The sequence below is a fragment of the Mytilus californianus genome, unplaced genomic scaffold (genome assembly GCF_021869535.1).
Source record: "Mytilus californianus isolate M0D057914Y unplaced genomic scaffold, xbMytCali1.0.p SCAF_12, whole genome shotgun sequence".
Classification (NCBI taxonomy): domain Eukaryota; kingdom Metazoa; phylum Mollusca; class Bivalvia; order Mytilida; family Mytilidae; genus Mytilus; species Mytilus californianus.
The window spans coordinates 39,921,458-39,942,200 of NW_026262604.1; the positions used below are offsets into that span (position 1 = coordinate 39,921,458).

At 33.8% G+C, this 20,743-nt stretch overlaps 1 protein-coding gene across 2 annotated transcripts in view; it reads left to right on the forward strand.

Moving 5' to 3' along the window:
- Positions 1-615: 615 nt before the first annotated feature.
- LOC127721801 (probable nuclear hormone receptor HR3) overlaps positions 616-20,743 on the forward strand; it is a 42,584-nt gene continuing 22,456 nt past the window's right edge. The window contains exons 1-4 of one of the 2 annotated variants that reach the window (XM_052228593.1): positions 616-892; positions 9,519-9,656; positions 10,480-10,620; positions 16,785-16,910. In XM_052228593.1, the coding sequence (XP_052084553.1) occupies positions 9,569-9,656; positions 10,480-10,620; positions 16,785-16,910 (355 nt within the window). In that variant the 5' untranslated portion in view covers positions 616-892; positions 9,519-9,568. Of the gene's footprint in view, positions 893-6,729; positions 6,849-9,518; positions 9,657-10,479; positions 10,621-16,784; positions 16,911-20,743 lie in introns of those variants that run through there. The other variant, XM_052228592.1, reaches the window with a different exon arrangement.

Consider the following 20,743-nt stretch of genomic DNA (forward strand, 5'->3'; position numbering starts at 1 on the left):
CCACCTGAACCCGCCACTGAAAATGGTGTTCATTTTGTAAAGAAATATTTTGTTTTTAATATTTCAATCACATATTTAATTATGGCATATGCAATTAAGAGAATTGGAATGGATGGAAAAATCAAGCATATCAATTTATTATTATCCATACTATGTAATTTACCTGGTGACTATGAATAGCAACAAAAAATCAACAAGAGTTACACCGCTTGTATTATTAACACAGCAAAAACGATCTATTATTTTTATCGGCCTTGAAATATATACTTAAACTGAATGGGATACAAAACTGAAAAAAAATGTGGTACGGAAGTTACTGTTTTATTGCATTACGAAAATGTTCTATTTACGATGTTTCGGCTTTATAAAGCATTATAACACAAGTCCAAAATTATAAAAAATATATACATATGCATAATATATACGTAATACTAAAGCAAATGACCTTGTTTAATCTAATTTCTTTAATGTAAACATCAACTTTATTATAATATTAACATCTTAGTGACCTCAGCCTTGTTTACTACGTATTAACTGGTTATGTGGACGCAGCCAGCGTTTCGTCTGACATATTGACCTCAAAACCTCAATTTTTACAAAATTACCAATAAACAAGTTCAAACCGATCGTATAAGTAGGAAAACATATAGGTTCTGGCCATACTAAGTATTGTCAATTTCTGTGAAATAGATTCTATATTAATGGGGTATTGTATTACATAATGGAATGCGGAAATACCAAACGTGTTACCGGGTTTAATAATGAGTCAAGGACTTCGAGTTCGACAAAGGTTCTACGACATCTTGGAGATGAAAGCTTTGTGCAGTCTAAATTCTGCAGACAAAGAACCATAAGAACATATATCTGGATATACATTGTAACCGTTATGTCTGTAAGTAATTTATCTTTCTTATAACTATTTAAATGTACCGTTTCCTCAAACATGACTAGTCTTAATTACTTAATGGCCGGTGAAAATTTGTTATGTTGACCCAAATTTAATGTTGATGGTATTATTTTCAAAATTCTTATCTGTTCTCTGAATGTTCTATTAGAACGTCGATTAAATCAAGTGAGCTCACTTTTTTTTGCGCACATAACAGTTTTATTTTTATATCTTTAACATTTGCGTGCCGTCATGGCTCTTGTATAAAAGTTCTATTCGTTCCAATTGATCGTATATGATATTCTAGGCTACATATTTCAGGATGTTAAGCTTATTTGTGGCCAGTAAATGGGTTACGTTAATGATTAAGTGAGCAACGAAGTTTGGCATGTTTAACTAAAAATCAAATTCAAGAATGTTGCATACATCATTTTTATTCCTGACATATTGCTGAATATAAAAATTAGTATTAATGCCAATGAGACAACTATCTACAAGAGGGACGAAAGATACCAGAGGGACAGTCAAACTCACAGATCGAAAACAAACTGACAACGCCATGGCCAAAAATAAAAAGACAAACAGACAAATAATAGTACAGATGACGCAACATAGAAAACTAAAGACTAAGCAACACGAACCCCACCAAAAACTGGGGGTGATCTCAGGTATAGGTATTAAAAAATACATGTAAGCATGTGAAATAATTTAAGAGCAAAACACAATAAACGAAAAACTATTATGGCAGAGAGCAACCAACAACAATCAGTGGGTCCTTTAATAAAATAATAGAGAATAATTGTCAAAATAAATATCATAAATATAGAATAGAAGAATTAAAGAATACAGATCCTCTGGTATATAGCTCGAACGAGTATGGAGTCGGTATATTCAGCATCGAAGATGTCAAACGATTATACACAGACCTCATGCAAAAACATTTTTGAGAACGTCAGCTTTAACCATTCTTACAAATGTATAATGATGCATTCGTTGGGTGATTACATACAATGTTTTTATATAGTCGTTGATCCTGCTGTACTAATAAATCAGAGCAAAGCACGAAAAAATTACCAATATTGATAACTATAATCTGATTAAGTATCCCCGCTTCGCTTATAAACCCCGGAGATATATTTCATTTGCATTGGATATAAGATAGTTTGATGGCATGAGATAAAAAAAATATTCTCCAATGACTCAGTTAAACCAGATATTTACCAACTTATTATTGTCATCTTTAGTAATTCCACAGGAAACGTTATTTCTTGTTTTTCCACCATTACTCAAGAAATTACTTTTACCATATCAAATTGAAAAATTGCCAGGTATGGATGATATATGCAATTAATTATTCAACCCCTTAAAAGTAAGTTAGCTAATGCCAAGTCTATGGTCAATCACAAATACTGAGCCAGTGTAAATATGTACTTTATTATTTATGTAAATAAATAAAAGGTTTCAGAAAGTACTAAACTTAACAAGACTTTTTCTTAAATAAATGCTATATTAAAAAAAATAATATAAAATTATCAATAAAAGTATTCCCAAGATATTGAAATAAGCAGTTGATACAATCAACATGTATAACCATGATAACTGCTTTATAATCTTAAATTGCTCTGTATATTTTAAGCTTATTGATATAGTTCTTGAATCCAAGAACATAGACTACAGCTTTCTTTCTTTATTTTTATACCCACATGCATCAATTTTTTTAAACATTTTTTCTGTAAGTATAAGAATTGTACAGAACTTTTGTCTAAAAGTGGAAATATAGTAAGCCCAAGAAAAATGGGAAATGATTAGTAGTTGTAAGAGATTTAGCAGTCTGGTTGTGCATGTTTAAAGTATATAAAATAAGGAGATGTACCTGGTATATTGCCGAAGGGAAAACTATCCAACAGTCAAAAACTAAAGGTATACAGCTCTCTAACAAGTAAACAACAAAAATAATGGCATGCACCACCAGTACGCCACGAGGACACATTCTACTGCATCCACACAGCACGAGAAACATACTCTGCAAGCAATATAAAATAAGGAAATTATATTGCCAAAGAGACAACTATCCAACAGTCAAAAACTAAAGGTAGACAGCTTTCTCAAAGGCAACCAACACATAAATACAGGTATATACTACCAGCACGGGGACACATTCTACTACATCCACACAGCACGAGCAATAAGCCCTGCTATCAATATAAACTAAGGAGATGTAGTAAGATTGCCAATGAGAAAAGTATACAAGGTAGACAGCTTTCTCACAGACAAACAACACATAACTGACATAAAAAGGGCATATACCACCAGCATGGGGATGCATTCTATTGAACTCACACAGCACGAGCAACAAACCCTCATATCAGTAAATAGTAAGGAAATGCAGTAAGATTACCAACGAGACAATTAACTGTCCGACAGTGAAAAACTAATGGTATATATATATATGTATATAGACAGCTTTCTCAAATGCTAAAAACGCATATTAAACTGGCAAAAATATAAGGGCTTATACCACCAGCAATGGCACACAGCACAAGCAACAAACCCAGCATGGCTGCTATCAATACAAAATAAGGAGATGTAGTAAGATTGCCATTGAGACCACTATTTAACAGTCAAAGGCTAAAGGTAGACAGCTTTCTCACAGGCAACAAACACATAACTGAAAATTGGGGCATATGCCACCTGCACGGGGATACATTTTACTGCATCCACACAACATGAAAGAACAAACCCTGCTATCAGTATGAATAAGGGTAAGGAGATATAGTAAGATTGCCGAATGGACAACTTTTAACCAGTCATAAACTAAAGGTTGACAGCTTTCTCATATGCAAACAACACATAACTGACAACAATAAGGGCATACTAGTATACCACAACACAACACGAGCGACAAACTCTGCATTCGATATAAAATAAGGGCATACTAGTATACCACAACACAACACGAGCGCAACAAACCCTTCATTATATCTAAAATAAGGGCATACTAGTATACCATAACACAACACGAGCAACAAACCCTTCATTAGATCTAAAATAAGGGCATACTAGTATACCATAACACAACACGAGCGCATCAAACCCTTCATTCGATATAAAATAAGGGCATACTAGTATACCACAACACAACACGTGCAACAAACCCTGCATTCGATATAAAATAAGGGCATATACTAGTATATCACAACACAACACGAGCAACAAACCCCACAATCGATATGAAATAAGAAGATGCCTTGTAATTTATTACATTGAAAAAAGTTCAAAATGAAGTGAAGTTATTTAAGATAATCATATATTCATTGGCCGTAGACATTCTTCTTAATGTAATCTTAGACTAGAACATGAGTTTATCTATTAACCGCCTCTGCGGTTTTGTGGTAGCGTGCTAGCCTCGAATGCGGGTGCTCAAAATGGTTTGAAAATTAATATTTGCTGCTACAGAGTCCGCCAAGCACGCTGCTGGCCGGCTCGGAGTCAGAATTACGTTGCCGGGTCCTCGGGGGAAGCAGAAGCGGGTCCGGGATTTTGAAAACGGGGCCGGGGCCGGGGCCGCGAGACCCTAAACTAGACAAAGTTTGGAGTGGAACAGATAAAGAGTCTGGAATAACCATAAATGTGGCTCCATAAGGGGCCCTTGGCACCGCCTCCCTAATTCCGCCTCTGGGAAGGGGTATCCATGAGCAGTTGAGACATCAGGTACACCAGCCGACCTTCGTTTTCATGTATTTGAAATAACAAAAGTACATACCATTTCATATATTTTTGACAACAAAATACACCTATATAGCTTTCATGAGTTTGCTATTTCACGGAGAGGTAAATAGATTTGACAAAAATCTAATGCCCTTTAATTGCATCTGTAAAAAATATCCAAATCTGACTAGTTATTATATAGATACTTGAGATTTAATCAGCAACCTTATATATTTCCAATTAATTTCTCGACCTTACCGTATATTGTCAAGCTTAATGTATAGTTTCTGTACCCATTCCAGTGATTCATCCCTACCACTCATTGTAAATGATGATCCTCCTCCCTCACACACCGATACTCATCACTACCACTCACTGTAAATGATGATCCTCCTCCCTCACACACCGATACTCATCACTACCACTCATTGTAAATGATGATCCTCCTCCCTCACACACCCGCGATACTCATCACTACCACTCATTGTAAATGATGATCCTCCTAACTCACACTCCGATACTCATCACTACCACTCATTGCAAATGATGATCCTCCTCCCTCACACACCGATACTCATCACTACCACTCATTGCAAATGATGATCCTCCTCCCTCACCCACCGATACTCATCCCTACCACTCATTGCAAATAATGATCTTCCTCCCTCACACACCGATACTCATCACTACCACTCATTGTAAATGATGATCCTCCTCCCTCACACACCCGCGATACTCATCACTACCACTCATTGTAAATGATGATCCTCCTCCCTCACACACCGATACTCATCACTACCACTCATTGCAAATGATGATCCTCCTCCCTCACACACCGATACTCATCACTACCACTAATTGTAAATGATGATCCTCCTCCCTCACACACCGATACTCATCACTGCCACTCATTGTAAATGATGATCCTCCTCCCTCACACACCGATACTCATCACTACCAGTAATTGCATATTAAGTGCCCCCCCTTTTCACACCACGATTTGTCACCTTCATAGTAGATCTAGGCGGTGACATATCTTCTTGTGGATTGTTACTTTGTGGACTAGCACGTTCAAAATATGTAATTTCAAAAATGTGTAATTGTTTATCTAGTACAAAGCAGGGTTCATATATTTATCTCATTACATGTAATATATTCTCGTCCTTGTTTGTATGTAATAACTGCCATTGGCTGTAGAACACACCAATCCGTCCTATTGGTCCGGGTTGTAAATTAGTTTTTGATTCTTTTCTTATATATCGTTTGTAAGCTAAAACTTTCAAATAGTTTATCCTCAGGCATTATGCAGCTTTATACTGCTCCGTTGTTCATTAACAAGATTTTTGCACTGAGGAGAGTGGACTGTACACTACACCCGCATAATCATTACTAGTTAGGTTTTTTAAACTTTAAAAACAGTTTTGGTATATGATGTTTTAATATTTTATAATCGGTTTGCTTTGTGTATATTGTTGTATTGTTTGCCTTCAACCCCTCGGGGGTATAAATGACTATGTGCATTTCTTAATAAAATGATTAATTACTGAATAGAGAGACATTCATTAATGTCGAAATGCTCGATCATCTAATGCAGTAAAACATATGGAACTGAGACTATAAAGGCGTTACTGGGTTAATCTTAACTGGACACCCTTTTACACGCATTTTCAATCATCCCCGAATGTCATTATAACATAATGCTATTGTCATGGTTTGTAGACCTATGCTTGGCTAAATATTAAAATCTCTATTCGTTCGTAGTATGCAAATTAGCCAATACACATTTACAAGGACATTGACCTATTTGATGCCGTAATGTGTATTGCCTAAAAGCTGATTACACAATACAGTTCATTCACCGATCGGCCTGCAAGGTGCTCGTGAGCGCCACCTATTGGTTTGTAAATATAGTTCATACACAAAAAATAGTGCCTCCAGTTTAAGTAGTATAGATACGATTTAACTACATAAATGTATAAACTAATAATAGGTTTTTTACTCAAAAGATACAATGTTTGTTATAGTACAATTTAATCCGTGTATATAAGCCTTTATTGGTTGATAGAGTAAGAAATGAATATTATAATCAGATCAATAAATGTGAGTGCTGCGTGACCTGGTGGCACAGAAGAAAAGTTATTTTTGGAAATCGGACGGATGTTGCTTTCTTGTGCTTGATTATTTAGGTCGATCTGGGTGATATTAGGGAAGTTACATATATGAATAGGTCAAATAATGTCAACTATCATGAAAGGTTGGTATATTTATTTTTATTTCTTTGATGCTTTTATGACCACACTTCCTTAAATCTGACTTGAAATGCATACGTGTTTTGAGAAAATGGCGCTAAAAGTTGAGCAGCCATGTGTTTAGATTTTGACACAGATTTTTCCCATTGCGAAAAAATATGCATAAACATGCTTTAGTGCATTTAAATTATAAATTATTGTGTAAACTTTGAACAGCGAAAATAACTTCCAACATTTGCTTGCATGTGTAATTTTTATCAATTAACCAAGTCCATATCCTAAACGTTTGCGCCAGCTGTATTTTGCAGAGGATTTGACACACCCCCTATTTCACGAGTGTAAAAAATTAGCCATAACCAGCTGACATTGTTGGTCTTTTTCATCTACATTTATACTGTTTTAAGGGATTGTAGATCATGAATGACGTTTTATTGGCAAACTTTCAGTAAAGTTTATCAGTCAAACGTCTTTGTTTACATTGATTTTTGAGTAAGATAATCTCCGCTTTTGATAGTGTTGGACGAGTCCATTTCTAAGCAGGGAGTTTATCAAATATCTTTAAACTGGGACAGTTTTCTTCCATGAAATTTTTAAATTACCTTGATCAAATATATTATGTATCTGAGTGAATGGGTTTTTTTCAAATATACACATACACTTTTATATGACACCTAATATAAATACTAGACATTGTTTTATTTAATTTACATGTTGCATAAAACTTTTTACTTTTATAATAAATGGTATTCTTTGAGAATATTCACAAAATCACAAAAAATATATACCCTGGTATCATAGTCCAAGTAATTATGATTTGAAATAGCCACAATTGCATAATTATCTGGTAACATTGATGCCTTCCTGTTAAAATAAGTTATTTTTAAATTCATACATGACTAACATTGAAAGTCTTCCACTTGAATGAATAATTTGGTTGTTAGTGTAAAAGACAACATGAATCTTAAACTCTTTATGACCATATGTAGCAAAGCACTTTTTTAGAATTTATTTTAAACATCTAGATTAATTCACAACCTTGTTTTATTTTTTTCCACTAATAATTCACATTTTTAAGTTTAATGATACTGTGATTCCAGTCTGCACCATTAGCCACTAGTCTGATGCCCCAGACTAGTTAAAGTTTATTCAGACTAGTAAGTATTTGCAAATATTTGTTTTTAATCATATGAAAATTGTCTGAATATTGGTCTATATAGCTAGTAGTTGGAAAAGATTTTGGTGAAGACTGTGGTTTCCAATAAGACTTACTTTTATACAGAAGTTCAAAGGTAGTCCTTTTCTCCAGGTCCCATCTATTCACATTTTGCAAACATCATATCCATGATGATGTCAAAAAGTGCACCCCTCTAAAATTTGCAAAGCATGGGTTGTCCTCAGCCTAATAAAGAATATTTCGATAATTTTACCTAAAAAAATTTCGCTCGCTCTGCTCTGCAAAAATTTAAGTTTGCACCTTCCCTAACCTAAAATCCTGGAACCGCCCCTGATTTGCTTAAGTCAGCTTTGTTTAAGACCAGACTGATGAGGTATGACTTTTCAACCACAAAGTTGAATTGAAGTACATGTATCAACTACTGTTGATAAAGAAACTTTTGCTTGTATTTATTATTGCAATTTTTTGAACAAAAGTCACAGATGCAAGATTAATTATTGAAATTTCAGTAAAAGCTATACAAATAATGACATCAAAATTTAAAATGCGAGTTTTAAATCTTGCTAATCCTATTTCACATCACAAATTTGGGAATAATAAACACCTTCAAAAAATCTGATACTGTACATCAGAACTTCAGTAATTGGACCTGCTCACCAGCAAATATTTAGTAATTAAAGTCACTGGACCAATAAGTTTTTTTTAAACTTCCTGGTTAGTAGATGTACAATTTGTTTGTAATACATATAGTAACAGTCTTTTGGTTTTAATTGGATCCAGTAGACATTTACATGTAACATGACTTGTTTTGTTAAAAAATGTATTCTAAAGTACAGTTCCGGTGGACTTTGTCATTTCCATTGGCCTATGCTTGGCAGTCAACCAGTGTCCATTCAGATTTAAAGAACAAGTACAATGTATGATATGGTGACAATATAAATTGCAAAAGCTTACATGAAATTAATTTTTCGAAGGTACATGTACATGTTCATGTTGTATGGAATAAATTGATGTCACATCATCTTCACTAAGTAGTAGAGTGGACCAGACCATCGCAAGGATATGTCGTCTATATAGAGCTACTACCTTTGGAGAAGTTACAAGTTGAAAAACTTGTGTCTAATCAGTTTGTCCTTTTTGAACAATATAGGTTGAAACTAAACTGGACAGTTGTAAATAATCCCAAAAAAAAAATCACCTACACTATGATTTACATTTAATTTTATACCTAATATCCATATATTCACAGGGAACTCGGTGGCAAAGTGGTCTAAGTAGTTAATCTATTGTATCACTAGTCTGTCAACAATGAGTTTGAACCCTGCACGTGGAAGGTGTGTTCGATTCCAATCTTATTTAATGGTTGCAACTTTTCCTGCAGAAGGTCTTGATTCTCTCTAGGCACTCCAGTTTCCTAGGCCTCAATGATATAGTCAATAGTACTGAAAGTGACGTTAAACACCAGCAATCAATTAATCAATATTCAATTATTTCATTCCAGAAAATTCTTCATTTCCAAAAAGTGAGCCAAATCAGAATGTTAGTTATAGCATGGAACAAGGAGAAAATCAAACAACTTCACCAACTTTCTCGATGCCAAAACCTGAAAATGTATCCGCTGCTTTTGAAAGCATCAAAGGTAACTGAAAATGTAATTTCAATCATTGAAAAGAACTGGATTACTTTAAAATTAATTTCTACTACTTGTCCGCTACCTGCTGTTGTTTATTTTCCCACTTATCAAAGTAAGTATAATACAGCATTCCAAGGTCAAATAAAGTATTCATGTTCCCAGCTACTCATTGCTAAGTGTCATTTTTGCACAGGTCAAACAAATACTTATATTACATACTCTATTTTCTATGTCTTAAATTGTCTACCCTTGTAAGTATTATTGGCACTTTTCATAGTGAGTCATGACAAACAATTGCTCCATTTACTGAAGGTCAAGAAAATGAGCAATGTGAAGTACATTTATTCTAGCTGGAAAAAACCTTAAACACAGATACTTTCTTGTTTGGCTTATATTAATTTGGTATAGTTTTAAAAAGTAACAGTTATTGCGATACATGTACATTGTACTGTTTAAAGTTTTAAGACTTTGTCTTGATTATCTCTTGAATATTTCTGACAATGCCACATTCCAGTTGGGTGGAATTAGAGACGGTATCTCTTTTAAGACTTTGTCTTGATTATCTCTTGAACATTTCAGACAATGCCACATTCCAGTTGGGGGGAATTAGAGACGGTATGTATCTCTTTTAAGACTTTGTCTTGAATATCTCTTGAACATTTCAGACAATGCCACATTCCAGTTGGGGGGAATTAGAGATGGTATCTCTTTTAAGACTTTGTCTTGATTATCTCTTGAACATTTCAGACAATGCCACATTCCAGTTGGGGGGAATTAGAGATGGTATCTCTTTTAAGACTTTGTCTTGATTATCTCTTGAACATTTCAGACAATGCCACTTTCCAGTTGGGTGGAATTAGAGATGGTATCTCTGCTCAGATGTTACAACAGCTGACACCAGAACAACAGCAAATGTTGATAGCAGAAGCTGTATCTAAAGCAATGGTGTCCAATACAGAAAATATGAAAGGTATACAAAAAATAAAAATAGGTAAATTAGGGTAATGGTTCTATTTAACACTGTCGAATGAAAGATCGTTGGTGCTTTATATCAGAACTTTCTCAGGTTTGTGTCTCGCCTTGACGGAGTCAAAAAGCAAGACATAGGTACAATGTATGCTGTTTCCGGCGTCGGTGACGGCAGTGGAGTCAACAATGTATTAGTTTGTGATTAGGTCAATTTATGGGGAACCACTAGTGGTAGGTCAATGATATTTAGTATGCAGTTGTATTAGCATTGGCACATCTCATTTCCATGGAGATTATTTGGCTTCTCATCTTAGTCATGGTTTATAGACTTTGAAAAATTTGCTAAGTTAACATGTATTAGTTTGTGATTAGGTCAGTTCAAGGGGAACCATTAGTGATAGGCCAATGTTAATTGGTGTTCAGTTGTATAAGCATTAGCACATCTCATTTCCATGGAGAATATTTGGCCCCGTCCCCTCAGTCATGGTCTATTTACTTTGAAACTTTTGCTTACTTTACATGTATTAGTTTGTGATTAGATCAGTTTAAGATGAACTGCTAATGTTAAGTCAATGATATTTGGTATACATGCAAATTTATTGGCATTTGCAAGTATCGTTTCCATGGAAATTATATAACCCCACCCCTGATCATGGTTCATTGACTTTGAAACTTTTACATAGTTTACAAGTTAGTGTTTGTGTTTAGGTTTGTTTAAAGGGAACGACTTATAATAAGTCAATGGTATTTGGTATGCAGTTGTATTAGTATTGGCACATCTCATTCCATGGAGATTGTTTAGCAATGTACCTTCAGTCATGGTTCATCGACTTTGAATATTTGCATAACTTACATGTTAAAGTATTGCTATTTTAATTTCAACATTTGCATTATCAAAATTTCAAAAAGACGAGACATATCTCTGTGATAACAGTTTATTAAAAATATGTACGGTGCAGATGACAACAGAGTCAATGTTTAAGATAGTTCTAGCTAGTGTTCATGAGTGGTACACTGAATTAGAATTGCTGGTGTTCATCGCTACACTCAGAAATAGGTTGATTGCTGGTGATTTAAAGTGATGCACACATGATTTAAGCCTTGTCAAATATGACGCATCAAAGATAAAGATTTATTTTAGAGAGAATCACTCACATAGCTGCATTCTCTGAAAATCTCACCACCATGATTTGGCATTTACACCTGCCTATCATGACCACACACACATTCCACTCAACTTAACTTCAAATTTTGACAAATATTTTTTACAAAATCACATCTAATTTTAATGTTTTTATACGACCGCAAAAATTGAAAATTTTTTGGTCGTATATTGGTATGACGTTGGCGTCGTCGTCGTCGTCGTCGTTGTCGTCGTCGTCGTCTGGCGTCGTCCGGCGTCGTCCGAAGACACATTGGTTTTCGCACTCTAACTTTAGTTTAAGTGAATGGATCTCCATGAAATTTTACCATAAGGTTCAATACCACGAAAGGAAGGTGGGGATTGATTTTGGGGGTTATGGTACCAACAGTTAAGGAATTAGGGGCCAAAAAGGGGCCAAAAATAAGCATTTTTGTAACTTCCAGACAATAACTTGTGTGTAAGTGTATGGATCTCTCTGACATTGTACCACAAGGTTCCATATCACAAAGGGAAGGCTGTAATTGATTTTGGGGGTAATTGCCTCAAAATTTTAGGAATTAGGGGCCAAAAAAGGGGCAAAAAACAAGCATTTTTCTAGTTTCATGACAATAACTTGTGTGTAAGTGTTTGGATATTTCTGAAATTGTACTACAAGGTTCCATATCACAAAGGGAAAGCTGGAATTGAGTTTGGGGGTAATTGCCCGAAACGTTTAGGAATTGGGGGCCAAAAAGGGGCCAAAAATAAGCATTTTTCTAGTTTCCAGACAATAACTTGTGTTCAAGTGTATGGATCTCTCTGAAATTGTACTGCAAGGTACCATACCACAAAGGGAAGGCTGGGATTGAGTTTGGGGGTGATGAATCATAAGGGGGTTCAAAAAATTTGGGGGGGGGGGATTTTTTTTTTTCTTTTTTTTTCTTTTTTTCCTTTTTTTTTTCTTTTAAAATTTTCCATTTTAAGTTGGTTATTTCTGATTAATATTTAAAAGCAAATAATAATGATATGGTAGGAGATACACACCAAACAGGATGTGTAAATTATTATATAATAAGTATTGTGCAATAGCAAGAAATTTTCAATTGCACAGTATTGCACAATTGCAAGAAATCTTCAATTGCACAGTATTGCGCAATAGCAAGAAATCTTCAATTGCACAGTATTGCGCAATAGCAAGAAATATCCAATAGCACAATATTGCGCAATAGCAAGAAATTGTCAATTGTACAGTATTGCACAATAGCAAGAAATATTCAATTGCACAGTATTGTGCAAAAGAAGATACTTCGTATAAATTGCTTATTTCTTGATCAATTTCAATGGGGTTTTATTCTTGAATTCTTGGGGTTCTTTAATATGCTGAATCTAACCGTGTATTAAGTTTTTGGATTTTGGGCCCCGTTTTTAAATTGGTCCACATTAAGGTCCAAAGGGTCCAAAATTTAACTTTGTTTGATTTCATCAAAAATTGAATTATTGGGGTTCTTTGATATGCCGAATCTAACCGTGTATTTAGATTCTTAATTTTTGGTTCCGTTTTCAAATTGGTCTACATTAAGGTCAAAAGGGTCCAAAATTAAACTTAGTTTGATTTTAACAAAAATTGAATTTTTAGGGTACTTTGATATGCTGAATCTAAACATGTATTTAGATTTTTGATTATGGGCCCAGTTTTCAAGTTGGTCCAAATCGGGGTCCAAAATTAAACTTTGTTTGATTTCAACAAAAATTGAATATATGGGGTTCTTTGATATGCTGAATCTAACCATGTATTTAGATTTTTGATTTTTGGGCCCCGTTATCAACTTCGTCCACATTGAGGTCAAAAGGGTCCAAAATTAAACTTTGTTTGATTTCATCAAAAATTGAATTGTTGGGGTTCTTTTGATATGCCAAATCTAACCGTGTATTTAGATTTTTAATTTTGGGTCCTGTTTTTAAATTGGTCTACATTAAGGTCCAAAGGGTCCAAAATTAAACTTAGTTTGATTTTAACAAAAATTGAATTCTTGGGGTTCTTTGATATGCTGAATCTAAACATGTGTTTAGATTTTTGATTATGGGCCCAGTTTTCAAGTTGGTCCAAGTTGGGGTCCAAAATTAAAATTTGTTTGATTTCAACAAAAATTGAATATATGGGGTTCTTTGATATGCTGAATCTAAACATGTATTTAGATTTTAGATTTTTGGCCCAGTTTTCAAGTTGGTCCAAATTGGGGTCCAAAATTAAACTTTGTTTGATTTCAACAAAAATTGAATATATGGGGTTCTTTGATATGCTGAATCTAACCATGTATTTAGATTTTTTATTTGTGGACCCCCTATCAAATTGGTTCATATTGAGGTCAAAAGGGTCCAAAATTAAACTTTGTTTGATTTCATCAAAAATTGAATTATTGGGGTTCTTTGATATGCCAAATCTAACCGTGTATTTAGATTTTTAATTTTGGGTCCTGTTTTTAAATTGGTCTACATTAAGGTCCAAAGGGTCCAAAATTAAACTTAGTTTGATTTTAACAAAAATTGAATTCTTGGGGTTCTTTGAAATGCTGAATCTAAACATGTGTTTAGATTTTTGATTATGGGCCCAGTTTTCAAGTTGGTCCAAGTTGGGGTCCAAAATTAAACTTTGTTTGATTTCAACAAAAATTGAATATATGGGGTTCTTTGATATGCTGAATCTTAACATGTATTTAGATTTTAGATTTTTGGCCCAGTTTTCAAGTTGGTCCAAATTGGGGTCCAAAATTAAACTTTGTTTGATTTCAACAAAAATTGAATATATGGGGTTCTTTGATATGCTGAATCTTACCATGTATTTAGATTTTTTATTTGTGGGCCCGCTATCAAATTGGTTCATATTGAGGTCAAAAGGGTCCAAAATTAAACTTTGTTTGATTTCATCAAAAATTGAATTATTGGGGTTCTTTGATATGCCAAATCTAACCGTGTATTTAGATTTTTAATTTTGGGTCCCGTTTTTTAAATTGGTCTACATTAAGGTCCAAAGGGTCCAAAATTAAACTTAGTTTGATTTTAAAAAAAATTGAATTTTTGGGGTTCTTTGATATGCTGAATCTAAACATGTGTTTAGATTTTTGATTATGGGACCAGTTTTCAAGTTGGTCCAAGTTGGGGTCCAAAATTAAACTTTGTTTGATTTCAACAAAAATTGAATATATGGGGTTCTTTGATATGCTGAATCTAAACATGTATTTAGATTTTAGATTTTTGGCCCAGTTTTCAAGTTGGTCCAAATTGGGGTCCAAAATTTAACTTTGTTTGATTTCAACAAAAATTGAATATATGGGGTTCTTTGATATGCTGAATCTCACCATGTATTTAGGTTTTTTATTTTGTGGGCCCGCTATCAAATTGGTTCATATTGAGGTCAAAAGGGTCCAAAATTAAACTTTGTTTGATTTCATCAAAAATTGAATTATTGGGGTTCTTTGATATGCCAAATCTAACCGTGTATTTAGATTTTTAATTTTGGGTCCCGTTTTTTAAATTGGTCTACATTAAGGTCCAAAGGGTCCAAAATTAAACTTAGTTTGATTTTAACAAAAATTGAATTCTTGGGGTACTTTGATATGCTGAATCTAAACATGTGTTTAGATTTTTGATTATGGGACCAGTTTTCAAGTTTGTCCAAGTTGGGGTCCAAAATTAAACTTTGTTTGATTTCAACAAAAATTGAATATATGGGGTTCTTTGATATGCTGAATCTAACCATGTATTTTGATTTTGGACATTGGACCATAATAGGTAAATTAAAAAAATTTAAGTTCTTAGACCACATTCTTTCTGTGTCAGAAACCTATGCTGTGTCAAATATTTAATCACAATCCAAATTCAGAGCTGTATCAAGCTTGAATGTTGTGTCCATACTTGCCCCAACTGTTCAGGGTTCGACCTCTGCGGTCGTATCAAGCTGCGCCCAGCGAAGCATTTTATTTCTTTTGTTGAAAGTTGGAAAGAAAAAACATCAATTACACTCTCATGATTGACAGATAGAAATGACAATATATAATTATCGATTACAGCTTTTCTATAAAATCATGCAAAGCAAACCTTTGATCAACTTGCTTGCTATGTTTGTTTGGATGTTTTTTAAACAACAGGTAGGTAGTCTATTTCAGTCTGTTTACTATATACTAGAATTTGATTAGATAATAAACATTAACTTTATTTAAATGTTAAGTTTCACATTGTATGTCAATTTTTATTGTCCCATCAAATACCAGTATATATTGAACAGTCTGAAACTCTGCCTACCCTTTTGTTAACAAACATCCAAGCAAACATAGCAAGCAAATTGATCAAAGGTTTGCTTTGCATGCTTTTATAGAAAAGCTGTAATACAATTTGAGCAAAATATCATCAAGCTATTTCCTTTTTGACACTATGTTGGAATTCTATTTTCACAAATTTCTACATATATCAGCCAAATTCAACTTGTTACACTTCAAACTTAAACGCTAGAATTTGAGAAAAAAGCTGTTTTTTGAACAATTTAAACTTCTTTAAGCCTTGTTTAGTTAATCTCTATAATCTAGTAAGGATCTCTTATCAGAGTGTATACCACATGTTTCAATGTGGCTAGTCAATTCAGGAAAAAAACCAATATATGCACCTCTAAAATGGCTGCCAAAGGAAATAACTCAAAACTTAAAGTATGTCATATTCAAACTTATCCATACCCACCTGAGCTGTCGTGGTCATTTTGTAGGAAATTAGAAATTACTTCTGTAATTGAGTTTATATCATCTATTAGATATATTTGCAATGTGGTGAAAGTATCTGTAACAAAAGAATAATATATACAAAATGATCTTAAAAGTCTTCTAGTTCAAGTTTACATGTCTAAAACCATCAAAATCAATAATTTTTTTTGTATTTAAAAAGTTCGCTTGCACTGCAGCGATATAGACGAATAATATATACAAAATGTTCTGAAAATCCTAGTCTCATTTGTTGTTGACAAGATGTGTATAATAAGAATACTTTCTAAATTTCAGACAATGGCAATTTTCAGCTATTGGTCAGCAGGGAACAATCAGAACTACTTCTACAGCAGGCTGCATCACAGATCTCGCCTCAGTATACAGATGCCGAGATGGTGTCTAAAGCTAGTGATCTTAAAGGTACACCTTCTTTTTAGCTCACCGGGCCCAAAGGGCCCCATGTGAGCTTATGCCATCACTTTGCGTCCGTCGTCGTAAACTATTTCAAAAATCTTCTCTGAAACTACTGGGCCAAATACCTTCAAACTTTAAATGAATATTCCTTTGGGTGTCTAGTTTATAAATTGTATCCGAAATTTTGATCCATCAACAAACATGGCCGCCATGACTAAAAATAGAACATAGGGGTCAAATGCAGTATTTGGCTTATATCTCAAAAAGTAAAGCATTTAGAGCAAATCTGACAGGGGGTAAATATGTTAAACAGGTCAAGATCTACCAGCCCTAAAAAAATTTCAAACAAATCAAACAAACCATTGTTGGGTTGCTGCCACTAAATTGGTAATTTTCTGTCTTACTATTTTATAAATCTTCTCCTCTGAAACTACTGGGCCAAATACCTTCAAACTTTAAATGAATATTCCTTTGGGTGTCTAGTTTATAAATTGTATCCAAAATTTTGATCCATCAACAAACATGGCCACCATGACTAAAAATAGAACATAGGGGTCAAATGCAGCTTTTTGCTTATATATCAAAAAGTAAAGCATTTAGAGCAAATCTGACAGGGGGTAAAAATGTCAAACAGGTCAGGATCTACCAGCCCTGAAATTTTCAAACAAATCAAACAAACCATTGTTGGGTTGCTGCCACTAATTTGGTAGTTTTCGTCGTCTCTCGTAAACTATTTCAAAAATCTTCTCTGAAACCACTGGGCCAAATACATTCAAACTTTAAATAAATGTTCCTTAGGGTATCTAGGCTAAAATTGTATCCGAAGTTTTGATCCATCAACAAACATGGCCGCCATGGCTAAAAATAAAACATAGGGGTCAAATGCAGTTTTTGGCTTACATCTCAAAAACTAAAGCAATTAGAGCAGACGTGAAAGAGAGTTAGAGTGATGATTAGGCAAATATTTATCTATTATGAAATTTTCATGCCAATTGGAGAATTTTGAGAATTTATTGTTGGGTTACTGTTAGTAGTTATTTGTTAGGACATTATAGATTTTGATTATTTTCTTGAAAATTATAGTAGATAAGAAGAAAGTGTAAATGAGAAAAATAGTATTGATCTATCTGCATGAACATGTTCAGAACAAATTGCCAATCTGTTGTTGGGTTGCTGTAGGAATTTTTTTTTTTGGGAGAAATTATAGTTTTGGTTATTTCCCTTGAAAGATTTATTTTTCACAATTTTCTTCTTGAATCATTACTTTTTCCCTGAAACTATAAGACTTAATTCAACTCCTTATCACCAGGTTTACTTATAGATACATGTAATAGATCAACTTAGAATTTTGTTCCAATACAATGATTTTTAACAAATAGGGGATTATGTATTGCCATGCAATACTCACAGAGTTCTTGTTATATTTCATCTCTTAAGCACTAAGAACATACCAGTAACTTAGATATTTATTTTGAGGCATATATGACCCCCCCCCCCCCCCCTCCCATCCCAAAAAAAAGAAAGATGCATTTTTAAGCAAACACCGATATACATTATTACTCAAAAATATAAATCATGATTGATGAATGAATTAAGCTTTAGCAAATCAAGTGAGCGATTCAGGCTCTTAAGAGCCTCTTGTTAGGGTGGGGATAATTGCTGGAAACGTCTACATTTCAAATTTAGAATTTACGTTTGATTATTCAGACCTTTCAAGGCAAGATATAAAGGTAATACACATTGTTCTTAAGGTGTAATACCACCATTGATTTTCCCCTATTAGTCTTTGTTAAATTTGCAATTTTAAAAAAAATTGTGCAGAATTTGTCTTTGTTTCCAATAAAGAAATACTTGGCATGAGTAAAGTTTTATCCTATCCAGTACTATAGAAAAAATTTCACATAACATTTCATTGCATATAAGAAAATAACCATCACTGGGAGTTAACCAATCAAATTTTCCCCTTTTATTAATCTGTGTACAAGCTTTAGTAACCATGTAACCTCAAGTTTTCAAAATATTCTATAGAAACCCCAAATAAAAAAAATAATGGTGCTTTTAAATACCCAAGATATATGTTTATGACCCAGAAATGTTTTACTGCAATGAAATGTAGGATTAATTACCTACAACTGTCAAATTCAAGGGAATATTTTTTTTCGACCTTTTTTCGTATGCAACTGGATGTGACATACTATGATTTGGTGGTATTACACCTTAACGGGAAATAGGCAATCACTGCTAGTTATAATAAGCATGAACACAACTAATGATTGAATTTGCAATTAAAATTAAATGGTTGGGGGCATAGGTAAGTAAGTGCCTCCAAACCCATATATGTACATTTAAGAGATAACTATTTTATTTGAAACTTGGTCTACGTTAAATGCCGGTTTTACTGTCACAAATAAAATTTACCTAGCCACGTGTAGCAGAGCTGGTAAATGGATATTTGCAACAGTAAATTCAAGTTTTACCTAGGCCAAGCTTCAAATACAATTAGATTATCTATATTCTAAAGCAAAATAAACAAATCAGTCCGTTTCAGTTATTATTTTGATGTGAAATTTCATAAAACGAAAATTCTGCAAAATGATGTTATTGTCTTTGGCAACTAAACAAGGTGACATCACATGTATGCTTCGCAGTGATTTTGCTAGCGCTCGTCATTTACGAAACGGTTTTCAAAATGACGAAAGTATTCCAAATCAATTTCGTCACTTAAATTTGGAAAGAGTAAATATATTTTCGCATGAAAATACTATGATTCTACTGGTCTTATTGTTTCTGACAAGTTTATGACCCTCAGCTAATTAAAATTTACAGCAGGTGTTATAAGTTGTGATTTACAGATAATCCCGCTTGATCGCCATGGGATGGGTCACTTATCCGTTAATTATTTAATCAACCTCATAATTGATCATCAAAATTATTTTTGTTTCCCCAGTAAAATCAGTCAGTCCGCATTTCAATTTCAAACGAGAACAATTTGCAGTTCTTTTGTCGTAGTTTCGTCATTTGAGTTTTCCCATGGACAGTTGGCATTTTAATTTCAATATTTCTCAAACGATCACAATTTGCAGTTCGCTTGTCGTAGTTGCGTCAAATGAATGTATTTTCGTCATATTTGATATAACTTTTAATCAAAAACTTTCGACAATTTCGATTAATAAGATAGAACTTTATTCATAACATTCAGAAATGTTTTCACAAGTCAAACAGGTGCTTCCTTTACGATGAACTGCGCGTGCGCGAAAGTATTCTTATGAATTTAAAGACACTCAAACGTAAAATACCAAATATTTAAGTATCAAACTAAACGAGAGAGACAAATATAGTTCTTATTTAGCAAATTTAATTTAAAAAATGATAATTTCCTGCCTTTTTTAAACACGAACCAATCCGTAGATGAATCTGGATTCATTCTGAATTTATTATCCACTTGTCACTTCCCGTTTTTGTCGAGCCTGCGACAAAGCTCGACATAGGGATAGTGATCCGGCGGCGGTGTTAGCTATCTTCTTAAAAGCTTTACATTTTAGAAGCTAGAAGACCTGGATGCTTCATACTTTGTATATAGATGCCTTATGTTACAAAGTTTCCATCTGTCATATGTCCATTGTCCTTGACCTCATTTTAATGGTTCAGTGACTACTTATAAAGTCAACATTTTTTGTAATGTTAATTTCTTTCTTATTATGAGTAATAGGATAACTATATTTAGTATGTGCGTATCTTGCAAGGTCCTCATGCCCTTCAGACAATTTTCATTTGACCTCGACCCCATTTCATGGATCAGTGAACAAGGTTAAGTTTTCGTGGTCAAGTCCATATATCAG